Here is a 17,617-nt window from a genome sequence, read left to right on the forward strand (position 1 = left end):
GTAAGTTTCCTATGGATTTGCGAACAATTTTTCCTTGTGTGTCTTGCTTTTTAATAGTGGTCACACCTAAGGTCTGCTACCTTTCTTTTATCGATTTTTACCATATTGGTAGGATTTTGGTCCTTATATAGTAGAGGCTGAATTTTTTGTCTCTTATGGATTGTATGATGTCCTTAACATCACTTTCCTTTTACTCTCTTCTCGACGGACCTCAAAGAAAACTTCTCAGATGCTGGGTAATGGCTTGATGCTAAGAATTCTCCCACGAACATCATCAAGGCTCTTGTTTAGATCAAGTAAAAACTTATAAACTCGATCCTTCTCTACTATTTTACTATATTATTGGCTATCATCAGGGCACTTCCATGCTATTTCTTTAAAGATATCTAATTGCTGCTAATAATAAGTTATAGAATTAAAATATTTCATGATAGAGGAGTCTCCTTGTCATAAGTCATGCGGAGTGCTTTTGATCTCGAATATTGTAGACATATTGTCTACGTTGGAGTAGGTTTCTTTCATAGCATCCTAAATTTTCTTGGTAGTTTTGTAGTAAATGAAATTTTCACCAATCTCGTTGGTCATAGAATTGATCAACCATCTACCATGCAATTTTCCAACCTTCAGGTTCAATACTTCGGGTGATTCTTGCTGGGTGAAATAGCCATTTCCATTAAATAATCTTTCTTACCTTTTCCATAGACAAACAACATCATTGATTGAGACCACTGGATGAAGTTTTGTTCATTGAATTTATGATCAATGATAGGCAAAATAGAGGGCTCGAACACACTTGTGCTACTGGCCATGGCATAGTTAGAAAGATAAAAAGAAAAATATATATATAGGCTTTGATAGTTCATGCTGAATGCTCTGATACCATGAAAAAATTCATAAGAATTTTATTTATGAATTCTTAAGAAACTTTCTAGAGTACAAGAATATATATATATATATATATAGCTAAAGCATCAAATCTGACAAATCCCATAATATCCAAAAAATAATAACAAATCACTTAAAAATCCTCTAACAACAAATGAAAACTACCAAGTACGAATTTGATCAATGAATCAAATCTCTTTTATTTAATAAACAACCAAAATACTAAATGAATGACACTTAATCAAATCTGGTTAGGAATCAATTTTTTACAATATTAACAAATAATATAATATTAATAAATAATATTATAATATATTAATAAATAATATATTATTAATAAATAATATACTATTAATATAATATATTAATAAATATTATTAATAAATAATATTATACTATATTAATAAATAATATAAAGAATAATAAATAGTTTTATTTTAAGTATTTTTATATTAACATAATATTTTAATATTAAATATTATTAAAATATAATTGTTTTTTAATATTAATAATTTTTATAATAAATAATTTCAATACATTTTAATAATAAATAATTTTTAATATTTTAATAGTTATATTAATATTATTTGAAAAAAATAGATTTTCTAGAAAACAATTAAGCAAAAAAGAAATATTTTTTATTAACTAATCCAAACAACAACAAAAAATTTTCAATTCAAAAAATATAAATATTTTTCAAAAATTATTTTCAAAAAATTATTTATTGCGAAACAAATGGAGCTTTAGTTTAAACAACTTTCAATCCCAGTAGAAGGCTTAATATAACACAATAGTTTAACTAGAGATTGAAGTGTGTTAAAAAGTTAAACTATACGCGCATTATACTAAAAACAGTAATTTTCTCCTCCATTTGTGCTTTCTAAAAACGATATGTTCATATTAAAGTGACTAACGCTGAAAGACTCTCCAATCATGACTATGGAAGTGTCCGATGAAGGTTTTACACTAATCCAGTCGCCGTCTTGGGTGTGAATCTCCAATCCATTAACCTCATTTTGATACAATAGGGTAACCATGTTCTGGTCAGAGTGAGCACGTGACCCAAGAGTTGCCTCGCTGGTTTGGGGGCCTTCATATTTCATGACCCAAAGAATATAATTGGCGGAATCCATGTGCTCATCCATGTATTTCTCCACACCAAAACTCTCCAAAATCATGATTCTAATTGTCTTCTCTAATCCTGACGCTAGCTCTGAGAAAGATAGCAGACTTTTGCTGCCAAAGGCAGAGCTGTTAATTATATATACTATATTCATAAAAACTAAGTATTTTAAATGGAATGAGTGCATACTTTTGCTGTCAAAAGAAAGGGTGAAAATTAGCAAGTTTTCCCAATAGTCAGTTGATATAGTATTTTATTTTTAATTTTAGTGATTAAAATTTAATTTTTGACAATTTTAAATATAAAAATAAAAAATTTCAGTGATTAAAATTCAATTTCTAGTAATCTAAAACAAGAAAATTGGGAAGTTGTCTTCCAAAAATAACATTTTGTTAAAAGAATTTTAATCAGGAAGTAAAATGAAAGAGTTATTCTTCTGGACCTGAATCGTGTGTTTCCTTCAGGCCACAAGATGCTAGTCAGGCGTTGTTCAAAGTTTTCAGCAATGTTTGCATCATCAATGATCATGCTTTCATACAGTGGTATCGTAGACCCATAATAGCCAATAAACAGATTCTTGAAAACAATGCGCTTTTTAGTTTGTAAAGGCAGGTCAAATAGCTCTTCCAGGTCTCCAAATACTGCCTTCCGAACGTCCAGGACTTTGTCGAACAAAGCCTCGAAACACCTGTGCTCCTGGAGTGCTCTCCGGACTTGGGCTTTCACCAAATTCCACTCAGGGATGCCTGGCTTCAGGTCTTTTTTTTTTTTTTTTGAGAAATCTATCACCGGAAAGCCTAACTGCAGTTTCCGAGCTCATCTCTGTTTTCTTCCTAATGTAAACAATAACGGAACAGTTCGATCTTTGGGGTGTTTCATTAATGTGACAATTTCAATTCATATCTTAAATTTATGAGAATTTGTTGTATTATGTTTATAAAGACTTGAATTTACACTTGGATGACGCTTTTTTTATTTTATAAACAAATCTATGAGATCTATTAAGAATCAAACTGACATTGCGATTTCTATTAAAAAATTACATTGAAAGCAACTGCAGGTGGCTACTTGCTTCTATGATTGAAAACAAGTCCGCCATAATTGTTATTTTTAATTGGAATTTTGTATAATGTTTGATGATGTTTTTGCTATTAAATGAGATCTTTTAATCGGAATTTTATTAAATATATGACAATTACATTTAAGCACGGTTCATTGATATTGTCAAACGAATTTCAAATCAAAATGAATAAAAGCTTGCAATGCGAAATATGCTCCAAGCAATAATGTCACTTATCGGTAAGCTTATAGTTAATTAACAGTCATGTTGTCTTTTGGAATTTTAATATTCAAAATTTAATATCTGACTACCTTAGTTACAACAAAACAAAATTTCTGAGTTAAAAGGAAATGGTTCTGGAGAGAAAAAAGCCAAAAAAAAAAAAAAATACATTTGATTAAATGTAAAAAGATAATCAAATAATAACTTATCCAATTTTCTTACAATCATATCAATAATGCAGGAAAATCAAATTTTAAAATAATGGTAATTTTTTTCCCTATATACAATAAAAATATTTAATAATATATTTAATAACACAAGCAACAATAATGTAGAAGGATATAAACCCGTATTAATTTTTTTTTCCTTTCCCTCATAAAGCATTCATGTGGATTGATTTTTTTTTCTTTGGCTAAAAATGAAAAGAAAAATGGCTTGATCTTCGAAGACCATATAGGAAGGTCCAATGACTAGGACTTTGACAAACAAAATTTCGTAACATTTTCATTTAAAAAAAATAAAGAAAGAATTCCATTTCTTTAAATTTATTCTTCACAATTAAAAACCGATCATATAAGGTCACAACTCACAATCAAATAATTTTATTCATATTAATAAATAAATGTATTACATTAATAATAATAACAACAATAACAATAATAACAATAATAATAAACATGTATATTGAATCAGAGACCATATAAAAGTCATTTTCTTTTTATTTTTGTTATTATTTCTTGCCAAATTGTTTAGTTGTTAGATGTTGACAATTTTATAGTTTATTAATGCGAATGGGCCTTAATGAAGGAAGAAAAATTGAATAAATTCCTGAAAAAAGAAATAAGTAAACAAAATTTTTCTCATATTGAGTTAGCTCTGAGGATCATGCCCCCTGGGAGCAACAAGATGTGAAACAAAGAAAAAAATTGGAATTTATATACCTCTCATTCACATTAAGGTAGTTGTAAATACTTAATTTTGTCCAAGATATATATTTTTTAAATCAGGTTTGCTTTTATAATTAGGTTTTTATCATCAATTTTTTAGATTCATTAACGATTCATTTTTAGATGATCAAGGATGAAGCCCAATGTTGATCCCATAATGAGGTCCGTTACATTAGCTCAAATAATGCTCGAAATAACCATATAAAAAGTTTGATAAAAGAGTTATTCTTAAAACCCATCAATGGCTTATTGTTGGTCATTAAATATAAAAAAATAAAAACTAAAATATTAAAAATAAAGAATATGTATATAATAGATATAAAGAAATATTAAAATATATATAATAAAAAATAATATAAATAAAAATGATAATAAATAAATATATATAATAAAAAAGCTTGGCCTATTGGGTTTAAAAACATGCATGCATGGGACATAAAAGTATATAAAAAAAAAAAAAGCTGATGGAAGTAAGCTTCACATGGAAAAACAAAAACAACAAAATAGAAGAAAAACAAAACTGCATGAAAAGCCATTATGCATGAAGAAAAATGCATAAGGGCGTACAAGGTAAATGGCAAGAAGGTATGGTGCAACGTGGGATGAGCAATTTTGCTAACTACCAAAGAAAAAAAAAACTAGAAATGAGAAAAAAAGAGGCACGATTCAATGAAAAAAAGGGAGAAAAAGAACCAAAAACAAAAAAAAAAAAAGAGACAAAAAAAAAAGGTGCCAATAAATGAAGAAAAAATCCAAACCAAAAAAAAAAAGCAAAATGTAAAAAAGAAAAGGAACAAAAAATGCAAAATGCAAAATACAGAAGAAAATAGAGAATGAAGCAACAAAAAAAAAGTTGGTTGGCGAAATGAAGCAGAATAGCGACCAAAAACGAGTGAACTAGGAAAGGGGAAAAAGCAAAAAATGAAAGGCAGTTGAAAGAGAAGGTAAAAGGAAAAGGAAAACAGAATAGATACTAGGTAAAAAAATTTTAAAAAAAGAGGGGATGATGAAGCTGCCAAAAGCTACTAACAGCAGACAACATAAACGAAGAGCTAGAAACTAGAAAAAAATAGAGGTAGCAGTGGAAACAAGGGAGATATAGTAAAACAAATTACAAAAAAAAATAAAATAAAAGAAAAATGCAAAAGAATGGCCAAAGAGAAGTTAGAGGACAAGATGCAGAAACAAGAAAAACTATTGATCATATAACAGTAGCATAGGGAAGAATGCGAAAAAGACCAGAACGAAAAATAAAAGATAAAAAAAAAAGGCAAAGCTCTCAGGGAGAAGGAGAACTAGCCGAAGAAAAGAAAACAAAACTACAACGTAAAAAGATAAAAAAAAATTAGGGATGTAGAGGAGGTTCTTTAAGCAAAACAAAAAGTGAAAAAGCTAATAATAACAATAGAAAACCTGTAGCGAAAAACTTGAAAATAGTAGCAAAAAAAAATTAAAAGAAAGAGTAAAAAGGCAGTAGCTGAAAGGAAAACTAGAGATATTCAACAAAAAAAAAAAACCAAAAAAGAAGTGAGGATTGAAGTTCGCAGGAAAGGTAATCTCTTTAGACCTTTTCGAGCATGTCATGCATAAATCTTCCATGCTTAGCTTTGATATCTTGATCCTTTGCTCATAAAATTTAAAACCCTACTTTTTAGTTTTAGTTTCTCTAGTTGTTAGATCTTTGGCTATTTAGCTCACATCTCTTTGTATTTTTTTTTTTTGTTTTACATTTCATTTAAACCTTTCTTTAATTGGTTGTAGTAGTTATTTAGTATAGCAAAATTTTCTTTAGGCAAATCAGATATTGTTTAAAACTTGATAGTTTGTAGATGTGATTACAATTAGCTATTATTTTATTCAATCTTCCTACAGTTTTTATTTTTCTTTCATCTTGTTAACTTTAATCCCTTACAATTTGAAAGCCAAATTCACTACAAAAATTAGAGTGAAAAAATTTTAAGATAAATTCATGCAACTCAAAATATAATAATAATAATAATAATAATAATAATAATAATAATAATAATTTCACCTAAAAGTTAAAGAATTATTAAATAATAAAATAATAAAGAATAAGAATAATAAAATTTTAATAAAAATAAAAAATATATAAAATATATAAAAATTCATTATTTAGAAAATTACAAATTACAAGCTTACTCCGAAAGTTTGCCTAAATATTAAAAATTTTTAGAGAGGTTCATAAATTTTTAAAACCTCAAAACCTTGAAAAAGAAAGCCTAAATAAAACTCTAAAATAAAACCCTAGGTGGAACTTTAAACCCAAGGTAAAACTCGAGACCCTAAAATACAACCTTGAAACTCTAAGCCCTAGTTAAAACCCTAAATAAGACCTTGAAGTCTTCATTCACTTAAAACCCTAAGACCATCCCAAAATTCAAGGTTTTATATGAAATGCTTTTGTAAAATAATCTATTTTTGAATACTACCTAAATGATGGGGTATTTAAGAAATTTTATTTCATTAAGAATTTTCATATAATTTCATTTTTTAAAAAATAATAAAATGAGATTTTAAATATAAATAATCACATCCAAACTCTGTCTAGAGGTTAAAAAGTCTGGGTAGTCTTTTTATATTTCAAAATTCGATTCCTAAAGTTCACATTTTATTGTTGCTTGTGTATTTCTCATTTTTAGATTAATGTTTACATTCATTATGCATATATATGCTCATTCTAATTATTGATATTAATATTAATTTTTTTTTTGTTTTTTTACTTCATGAAAAGTTCTCTAAAAAATTAGTTTAAAAAATGAATAAATAAATAAAAGTAAAATAATATTACGAGAAATATAATTTTTGGTACTTTGCTTAGATGTTGGAGCATCATCAATAATTATCATTGTCAAAGAATATTATTTTTATTTTTAAGGAAATGTTATGATAGATCTTAGACAGAAAGGATTATCCTTGAATTCTAGCTTTGTGTCGGAGAATTTTAAGATATTGTTTAATTTATAGATTTTCATAGCATTTCTAAATAAAGACTTTTTTTATTGATTTTATTTCTTAAAAAGAAAGGGATTTATTATTAAATCTTAAAATGAAGCCTTTTTTATCCAAAACCAATGATAGTGCATGATTAATTAATACCAATTTTATAGGTACTATGGGGGTGCTAATCTTTTCCTATATGTAATTGACTTTTGAACCCAATTTTGTTTTGTAGACAAAAATTATCTTTTTAATAAATTTTAAACTCATTTTATTGTTTTATTAAAAAGATAAAATTTTTAGGTAGCCAATCACACCCTAAAAAATATTAGTGGTGACTCTTCGTGTTTAAATGATTTTAAATTTTTACGTCTAGCAATTGAGTCTTCGAATTAATACGTTATGATAACTTGACGACTCTACTACAGATATTTTAAGAGTCAAGTAAAAATTTTTAATCATGCACATAAAAATTATCTTTTTAATAAATTTTAAACTCATTTTATTGTTTTATTAAAAAGATAAAGTAACAAAAATTATATTTCTCATAATATTATTTTACTTTTATTGGTGACGACTCTCCATGTTTGAACGATTTTGAATTTTTATGTCTAACAATCGAGTTTTCGGATTAATAGGTTATGACAGCTTGGCGACTCAACTGGGATATTTAAGAGCCATGCCAAAAATTTTTAATCATGCACTATTGAAAGTTTTGGATTTAATTGGTTTTATTTAATATTTAATTTAATTCCATTTATTTTAAGTTTTTCAAAAGCAATAAAAAAACAAATAAAATAAATCGCATGTTAGTTATTATCTTGTTTTGATTTTGTATTTGTGATTTATTTATGTTAATTTGATTAATATATCACTTTGCACATTTTTTGCATATTCATTTACATACATGAGTTATTGTCCCGACCTCTGTTCTTATTAAGAGGAAGTGAAGTAACTACACTCTCATGAGGTGATAACATTTGTATTTACTAGCAAAACATTTTCACGTAGATCGAACCGTTTTCATTTATAGCTTGTAATAAGTGAGGATTGGTTTACCTTATTAGTCTGCAATGAAAGATGAAGTAAGGTTGATTTAAGAACCTTTTGATGAATAAATCTTAACCAGCATCAGCCATAGAAAGCCTGCCTAGGTTAGAGCCATGATTGCTTTTTTAGAAAATAACCAAAAGTTAGGATGCTGTTATATTCTGTTATTTTCTTGTATTATATGGTTGCTATGTTATTTCTAGTATTTGTTTGTTTTGAATTATTGATTCATTTTATTTTTATATTCTTTAATTCTATTGTATATATTATATAAGCATCATATTTTAGAAAAAGGCATTTGTTTTAAGTCAGTCATCAGCAAAAATACATAAAAAGAAGTTATCATGGAGCCATCAGTGGTGTTAACCTTTTGTAAAAATTATTTTAAAGCTAAAAGCCAAGCTAATTTCTTTCATAAAAATTACCCAAATTAGGATATGTGAGGCACTTTGATATAGTTTATGTTTAAGGGTAATAATAATGCAAATAAAGTTAGGGGAAAAAAAAGCAAAAAAAGGTAAAAAAAAAAAAAAAGATTCACAGAACAAAAGATCAACCTAAACCATTCAAAAAGTCGTAAAAGAAATAGAGTCAAAATGTATCATTCATTCCCAATGTCTTATGCTGAGCTCTTTACCTTATAAAAATCATAGGATTTCAGTTATCCTTGCAAAACCTAAAAGGTCTCTTTACCCGAGTGGTATAATCCCAATGTTAAGTGTGAATTCCATGATGGGATCGAAAGGCATTTCATAGAAATTGTACTACCTTAAAAAATACAATTTAGGCTTTGATTGACATAGATCCCGTGAAGTTTAAAGAACTTGTTAGTAGTTTTAATGATTGATAGTGATGGAGTTGCAAAATAATGATGCTAAAGTTGAAACGCCAAGTGGGGAACTTTTGTTTCTATAACTTTGAATGTCATCTCAATAGCACTATCGGGAATATGAATTTTTCGGTCAAGTCTGAATGTTTGCATTGAATGAATGGACATTGTGCATCATAATGTTTCACAGATTTATATTATCATTTGAGGTTTGTTTACTTCTTTTAAGTTTTGGATTTATAGGTTTACTTTGAAAGAAAATTAGTAAAAAGGGAAAATTATTATATTTGAATAAAATCTCACATAGTTAAATCCTAAGATTATAGAAAGAGAAATGCATTTAAAAACGGGAAAATGGAAAAAGTGAAAAAAAAAAAAGAAAAAAGAAGAAAAAAGGGAAAAAAAGGAAAGTTTTGAGTCTCGAATAAGTTGGCGATCACTATTAGAAATTTCTCAAATACCTTAGCACCTTAAATTATTTAGTTGAGTCCATTTCATCAACTGTGACCCTATAAAAGCCATGAATTTGAATTCATGAATCTTGTTCTCACCTGATAATGTATGATATCAAAAGGTGATATTTTTTTTCAAGGCAATGAACAATGAAACAGCTAATTGAAAAAGAAAAATTGGGATTCCTATAAGATTAGGCATACAAATTTTTTTTTTTTAAGAATTCATATGTGGTAATGTGATATTTCAATGTTACGCTGTAGCTTAAAAGAATTTCAAAATCAAAGCCATTCCAAATCTTTTAAAATGACCTCAGACTTACCAACTTATCAACTTGCTATCTTAAAATTGATCTAGTCCAATCTCTTGGGAGCACATTGATTAGAAAAAAAAAAGTCTTCATTGCCTCTTAAGATTACTTTAGTCATGATTAACCCATTTGTTCTATTTTTGTGGAGTGACATAGACCGTTTGAATTTTTTCTTATTCATTTCACATGACTCTTTCTCTCGAGCATCTTTCATTAAATGCATTAGTGGCAAAGTGAATTTAGGTATGAGTTTATAGAAGGCATGTCACAAAAAAAGAAAAGAAGAAAAGAAAAAGAAAAATGGTTATGATATCATGCACTTAAGGAATTCAAATAAATCCAAATAGAGTCCTGACAAATCTAAAATTTTTGGAGAAAAAACAAGGAAAAAGCTAAAAGTTAAAATGCAAAAAGCCAAAAAAAAAGTCAAGAAAACCAATAATTTCAAAAAAAAAAAAAACTTTTGAAGTGAAAAACATTTCTTCAAATTCATTTTTCCAATAGGATTTTCTTTTCAATTTAAGTGACTATGCTTAAAATGACAAATGGTTGTATTTCATCATCCTTTAACTAATGTAGAAATTTATCCTTTGCTACACCATTGAGCTTGATAGAATTCTTTCAAAATAAATCCTAACTATAAATATCACCATTCACACTAAGAAAAAAAAATGCATGTAGGTGTTAAAAAAATGGTGATATCCAAATGAAATCATGTATGTTAGGGCAAAAGCCTAATATAAAAATTGTTAAAAGTTTTTGAATCCACTCAATGAAAAAATACAAAAGAAAAATGTGAGAAAAAAGAGGAAAAATGAAAAAAAATAAAGTAAAATAGAAATGAAATAAATGGGTGAAAAGCACAAGAAAATGAAAAGACATATACTTTAGAATGAATCCTTCAAAAAAAATAATGTTTCTTGGTTTTAATTACCCTTAAATACTTGCTTTAAGCCTATTTACCATTTCCTTTCGAAAACCTGAATGTTAGCTTACATTACGTCCTGTGAAAAATTCACATTGGATCAAGTATGGACGCTTAAAAATTGAAAAGCTTCTCTTAAGAAAATGGCTCTGAAATCAATAAACCTTTTGGTCTCTATTTATTACTTAATTTTCTTTTTGGATCATTAATCCCTTTTGATTAGCTTTGATTTTTTAAGTGCATGATGTGATAATCAATAAAAAATTAAAAAAAAAACATAAAAAAATAAAATGTGACTCTAGGGTGAAAACCCTAAAAAAGGCAGTCTATGGCAAATCTTTAAGGCCACTCCTAATGGTAAATGTTGTAGATGCTGAACAGAGATAAGCCAAGCTTTTTTGAAAGATCTGAAAATATTAAAGCTTGACATATATCAAAATATTACATTTGAAGGTCAAAGAAAGTGTTGAACATGTTTGGTATTCAAGGGATTCATATTTTTAGAAGAACTTATATTCCATTTATGAGCTTACATGGAAAAGTATAAGCCTATTTTATTCCTTTCATATGGAGAAACCCTTTTGAATGAACAAAAACCTCAATGCACTAAGCTATTCAATCCATTTGGAAAGAAATTTTTCACCTCCTTTATTTCTAGTAGGGATTGCCAATTTTTTTTAAAAAAAAATTAGGTCTAATTTTTCTAGCATTAGTGAAATTTTAAGCTCAGTTTAGCTAGCATTTAAGTTTTAAACCCAATTTAACTAGCATGTAAGCCCATATTAGTTGGCATCAATGAAGTTTTAAACCAGTTTCATTGGCATCAATCAAAATTTAAGCCTAGTTTAGTTAGTATGTAAGCCAATATTAGCTAGCACCAATGAAGTTGTAAGGTTAGTTTAGCTAGCATCAATCGAAATTTAAGCTCAGTCTAGCTGACATATAAGCTCAATGTTAGTTGGCATTGAGAAATCATAAGCCCAAATTAGTAAATCATCAGCCCAAATTACCTTAGGAAATAATATCCAAATAAAATTGTTGTTTATGTCTTTGCATTATTCATGATTCTCAAAAATATGCAAAAAAAGATAGCTTTAAATACTTAATTTTATTCGGGATATTTTAATTTTTTAAATTGAGTTTATTTTTGTAATTGTACCTTGATCATCAATTTTTTGGGTTCATTAATAGTCCATGTTTAGATGCTCGAGAAGGAAGCCCAGTGTGGGCACCATAATGAGATCCATTACAGTGGCCTGAATAATACCCGAAACATTCCAATAAAAAGCATGATAAAAAAGTTATTCTTAAAGCCCATCAATGTCTCATTGTTGGCCGTTACATATATAAAAATAATAATAATAAAAAGTAAAATATTAAAAATAAAAAATACGTATGTAATAGATATAAAGAAATATTTAAAACATATTAAAACATATATAATAAAAAATAATATAAATAAAAATAAATATATATAATAAAAAAGTTTAACCTACTCAATTTAAAAACATACATGCATGGGACATGAAAGTACAAAAAAAAACTGATGGAAGCAAGTTTCATGTGAAAAAAACAAAAACAACAAACCAAAAAAAAAATGCATGAAAAGCCATTATGCTTGAAGAAAAATGCATAAGCACGTGCAAGGAAGATGGCAAGGAGGTATGGAGAAACGTGGATTAGGTAGTTTTGCTAATTGTTGAAGCAAAAAGGCAAGTAAAAATGAGAAAAAAGACCCATGGTTTAATGGAAAAAGAAGAGAAAAAGAACCAAAAACTAAACAACAAAAAATAGAATGCAGAAAAGAAAAGGAGTAGAAAACACAAAATATAGGAGAAAATAGGGAATGAAAGCAATGGAAAAAAAATAAAAAAAAAAGTTGGGTGGTGAAAGGAAGTAAGAGAGTGACCAAAAATGAGTGAACCAGGAATTGAGAAGAAGCAACAAATGAAAGGCAGTTAAAGGAAGGGGCGAAAGGAAAAGTAAAATATAAAGGTGAATGGGTAAAAAAATTTGAAAAGAAAGCGGATGGTAAAGTTGCCAGAAGGTACTAGCAGTAAGTGACTTAGACGAAGAGCTAGAAACTAAAAAAAAAATAGAGGCAACAGTGGGAACAAGGGAAAAATGGCAAAAAGGAAAAATTACAGGAAAATTTAAAAAAAATACAAAAAGAATAGGAGAGGAGAAGTTGTAGGACAAGATGCAAAAACCATAAAAATTTGTGATCATGCAATAGTAGCATGAGGAAGAACACGAAAAAGACCAGAATGAAAAATGGAAGACAAAAGAAAAAAGGGTAGAGTTTTTGAAAAGGAGAAGCAGCCAAAAAGAAAAACTATGGTGGGAAAATACAAAACAAAACTGTGGACACAGAGGAGGTACTTTCAGCAAAACAAAAAATGAAAGAACCAATAATAGCATCAAGAAACTTATAGTGAAAACCTTGAAAAGAGTAGCAAAAAAAAATTGTAAAATTAGAAGAAAAAGTATAAAGGCAATAGCTAAAAGGAAACCTGGAAATATTCAACAGAAAAACAACCAAAAAAAAAGGGGGGGTTGAAGCTCGTAGGAAAGGTAATCTCTTTGAACCTTTTCGAGCATGTCATGCTTAAATCTTCTGTGCTTAGCTTTGATATCTTGATCCTTTGCTCATAAAATTTAAAACCTTACTTTTTAGTTTAAGTTTCTTTAGTTGTTAGATCCTTGGGTGTTTAGCTTACTTCTCTTTGTATATATATTTTTTTGTTTTAAATTTCATTTAAACCTTTCTTTAATTGGTTTTAGTAGTTATTTAGCTCAGCAAAATTTCCCTTAAGCAAATTAGCTACTGTTTGAAACTTAATAGTTTGTAGATGTGATTACAATTAGCTACTATTTTATTCTATCTTCATGTAGGTTTTATTTTTCTTTCAACTTGTTAACTTTAATCCTTTACACTTTGAATGCCAAATTCACAACAAAAATTGTAGTGAAAAAATTCCAAGATAAATTCATAAAACTTAAAATATAATAATAATAATAATAATAATATTATTATTATTATTATTTCCACCTAAAATAATAAATAATAAGAATAATAAAATTTTAATAAAAATGGAAAATATATAAAAATTCATTATTTAAAAAATTATAAAATACGAGTTTGTTCTGAAAGTTTATCTAGATGTTAAAAATTTTTAAAGAAGTTTGTAAATTCTTAAAACCTCAAAAGCCTAAATAAAACCCTAAAACAAAGCTTTAAGTAGAACCCTAAACCCTAGATAAAACCCAAGACCCTAAAATACAATCTTGAAACTCTAAGCCTTAATTAAAACTTTAAATAAAACCTTGAAATATTCATCCATTTAAAACCCTGAAACCATCCCAAAAATCAAGGTTTTATATGAAATCCTTTTGTGAAATAATTTGTTTCTAAATACTGCCTAGATGATGAGATATTTCAGAAATTTTATTTCATTAAAAATTTTCATATAACTTTATTTTTTAAAAAATAATAAATAATAAATAATAAATTAAGATTTTAAATATAAATAGTCATATCCAAATTTTAGCTAAAGGTTAAAGAGTTTATGTGGTTTATTTATATTTCAAAATTCAATTTCTAAAGTTCGCATTTTATTGTCACTTGCGTATATCTCATTTTTAGATTAATGTTTACATTTATTATGCATATATACATGTTTATTTTCATTATTGATAATTAATATTGATTATATCATTTTTTCGTTTTTTACTACATGAAAAGTTCTCTAAAAAATTAGTTTAAAAAATAAATAAATAAATAAAATTAAAATAATATTTCAAGAAATATAATTTTTTATACTCTATCTATATATAGGAGAGTTACCAATAATTATTATTGTCATAGAATGTTATTTTATTTTAAAGAAAATATTATGATAAATCTTAGACGAAAAAGATTATCTTCAAATTCTATCTTTATATTGAAGAATTTCAAATTGTTTCTTTAATTTATCGATTTTTACAACATTTCTAAATAAATTTATTTTATTTTATTTCTTAAAAAGAAAGAGAATTATTATTAAATCTTAAAATGAAATCATTTTTATCCAAAACCAATGATAATGCATGATTAATTGATACCAATTTTATGGGTATTGTGGGGTGCTTATCTTTTTCAACGTGTAACCAACTCCTAAATCCAATCCTATTTCATAAACCAAAATTATTTTTTTAATAAACTTTAAATCTGTTTTATTATTTTATTAAAAAGATAAATTTTTTTATGACCAATCACACTTTAAAAATGATTGATGGTTACTTTTTATATCTATATGATTTTAAATTTTTACATCTAACAATTAAATTTTTGGACTGATACATTATAACAATAATCTAAACAAAGTTTTTCTCTCATTAAGGTGGCTCTCATAATCATGCTCCTCTAGGTTTTTTTAAGGGCTAAATACTCATTTAACCTCTTTATTATGTCATTTTTTATTGGTTTGATACTTTAAAAAAAATTAAAATTCACAATTCAATACCTAATTTTGCATTACTTCAAGGGTTAACTTTGTTATAACATGGTTTATTTAACTAATGATAAAATGTTAGCTGTCGCCTTGTCATCGTTATATCATTAATGGATCTGCTATTGTCACGAGCTTTACTCTTAAGCCTAGCAATCGTGCGGCCTTCAATAGGAAACTGTCGTCTAAGTATGCGTAAGTTAGCCTCTAACAAAGTTGAGTAGATGTACACACTAAAAAAGCACTTGGTGAAAGAATACAAAATCCTTTATTGATGAAAAAATGTGGCTTTATACAATTGTGCTTAAGTAGCTTGAATGGCTTACAAGATCATTAACTCTCATGTGTGTTCCTAAAGGGAGAGGGCACCCTTATTTATACATGAACCCCCATGGCCTATGTATCACTAGAGAGCCACGTGTGTAGCTCTTATATACATTCTAGAGGGTTTCAAAGCCCCTAGCCACATATAAGGTCGACTGGGCAGTCTCTAGAAAGGGGCTAGTTCCAAGCACTCTAGGGTGCACTGGTTCTAAAAGGCTTCGGGTTTCTTTGTTGGGCGTTATAGTACTTCTGCCCTTTTTTTTTCTAGAGAGTGGCCTGGGTGAGGCTTATCTAGAGCCTTCTCATGCCCAATGCCCACACCATTCTTCTAGGGCTTTCTAGAAGCTTCTCTCGCAAGGACTTTAAGCTCATCAAGCAACTCTAGTAAGGACTTGTTCTTGTGGCCTCGTGCTTGGGCGAGGGTTTGGTCTTTTTACACTGGTGCTCAAGCCTTGGCCTTGATAATGTTCACGCGGGATGTGACACTATCTCATTAGAATGAAATAAAAATGTCTTAAAATGAAATTTTCCAAAAAATAAAAAAATTATATATGTTGAAATTTTTTATAAAATTTTCAAAATAAAAACAGAAAAAATCAAATATCAAAATAAAAAAACAAACGTTCAAATATTTAAAAAAATTTCAAAAAAAATATTAATATGATTTTTTAAAATTGGAAATTAAAACTTTTAAAAATTTGAAAAAAATAAAATTTTCAAAACTTTTTTAAAAAATTAAAATTTTATTTAAAAATAAACTAAAAATTAAAATTTTGAATTTGATTTCTAGCCCAAAGAATTCTTGGTCATGGAGTTCGTGATATTTCTACAATCAGATTCAAGGCTGTCAGATTTCTATCAATACAAAAAACATATAAATTTGACCAAATGGAAAAGAAAGGAAACAGCATGTTAGCAGCCTTTTATTTTAGCAGGTTGCCGCAACTCCCGTAAGCACCATTGCATAAAACACTGAGGATTAGCAATGCAACTATGTTTGAAAATATCAAAGACCCGACTAACACTTTATGGCCCCCAAGGAAACACAAGTTTAAGCTCAGATTTTTAAACCCTAAAACAAAGCTTTAAGTAGAACCCTAAACCCTAGATAAAACCCAAGACCCTAAAATACAATCTTGAAACTCTGAGCCTTAGTTAAAACTCTAAATAAAACCTTGAAATCTTCATCCACTTAAAACCCTGAGACCATCCCAAAATTCAAGGTTTTATATGAAATCATTTTGTGAAATAATTTATTTTTAAATACTACCTAAATGATAAGATATTTAAGAAATTTTATTTCATTAAAAATTTTCATATAATTTTATTTTTTAAAAAATATTAAATAAAGAATAATAAATAATAAATTAAGATTTTAAATATAAATAATCGTATCCAAATTTTAGCTAAATGTTAGAGAGTTCAGGTGGCCTATTTATATTTTAAAATCCAATTTCTAAAGTTCGCATTTTATTGTCACTTGCGTATATCTCATTTTTAGATTAATGTTTACATTTATCATGCATATATGTATGTTTATTTTAATTATTGATAATTAATATTAATTATATCATTTTTTTTCATTTTTTACTACATGAAAAGTTCTCTAAAAAATTAGTTTAAAAAATGAATAAATAAATAAAATTAAAATAAAATTTTAAGAAATATAATTTTTTATACTCTATCTAGATATAGGAGAGTTGCCAATAATTATTATTGTCATAGAATATTATTTTATTTTTAAGAAAATATTGTGATAAATCTTAGACGAAAAAGATTATCTTCAAATTCTATCTTTATGTTGGAAATTTTTAAATTATTTCTTTAATTTATAGATTTTTTCAACATTTCTAAATAAATTTTTTTATTTTATTTCTTAAAAAGAAAGAGAATTATTATTAAATCTTAAAATGAAATCATTTTTATCCAAAACCAATGATAATGCATGATTAATTGATACCAATTTTATGGGCATTGTGGGGTGCTAATCTTTCTCGACGTATAACCAACTCCCAAATCCAATCTTATTTCGTAAATTAAA

At 27.1% G+C, this 17,617-nt stretch overlaps 1 protein-coding gene across 1 annotated transcript; it reads right to left on the minus strand.

The window, feature by feature from the left end:
- Positions 1-1,653: 1,653 nt before the first annotated feature.
- LOC149510699 (putative 2-oxoglutarate-dependent dioxygenase AOP1) lies at positions 1,654-3,400 on the minus strand. Its single transcript, XM_089757198.1, has 2 exons — positions 2,451-3,400; positions 1,654-2,121 (listed from the first exon to the last, which is right to left on the minus strand). The coding sequence occupies exons 1-2, from the start codon at positions 2,534-2,536 to the stop codon at positions 1,731-1,733; spliced, it is 477 nt and encodes a 158-aa protein (XP_089613324.1). The 5' UTR covers positions 2,537-3,400; the 3' UTR covers positions 1,654-1,730.
- Between the last annotated feature and the right edge of the window lie 14,217 nt (positions 3,401-17,617).

This window comes from Durio zibethinus, chromosome 28 (assembly GCF_047325235.1).
Source record: "Durio zibethinus cultivar Kanyao isolate XHJ-2024 chromosome 28, ASM4732523v1, whole genome shotgun sequence".
Classification (NCBI taxonomy): Eukaryota; Viridiplantae; Streptophyta; class Magnoliopsida; order Malvales; family Malvaceae; genus Durio; species Durio zibethinus.

Bases quoted from the DNA above. Each gene is read 5' to 3' on its own strand.
- LOC149510699 (XM_089757198.1), bottom strand. From the start codon at position 2,536: ATGATCATTGATGATGCAAACATTGCTGAAAACTTTGAACAACGCCTG. The intron at 2,122-2,450 runs GTCCAGAAGAAT...TGCCTTTGGCAG, and splicing joins GAAGGAAACACACGATTCAG to CAAAAGTCTGCTATCTTTCT.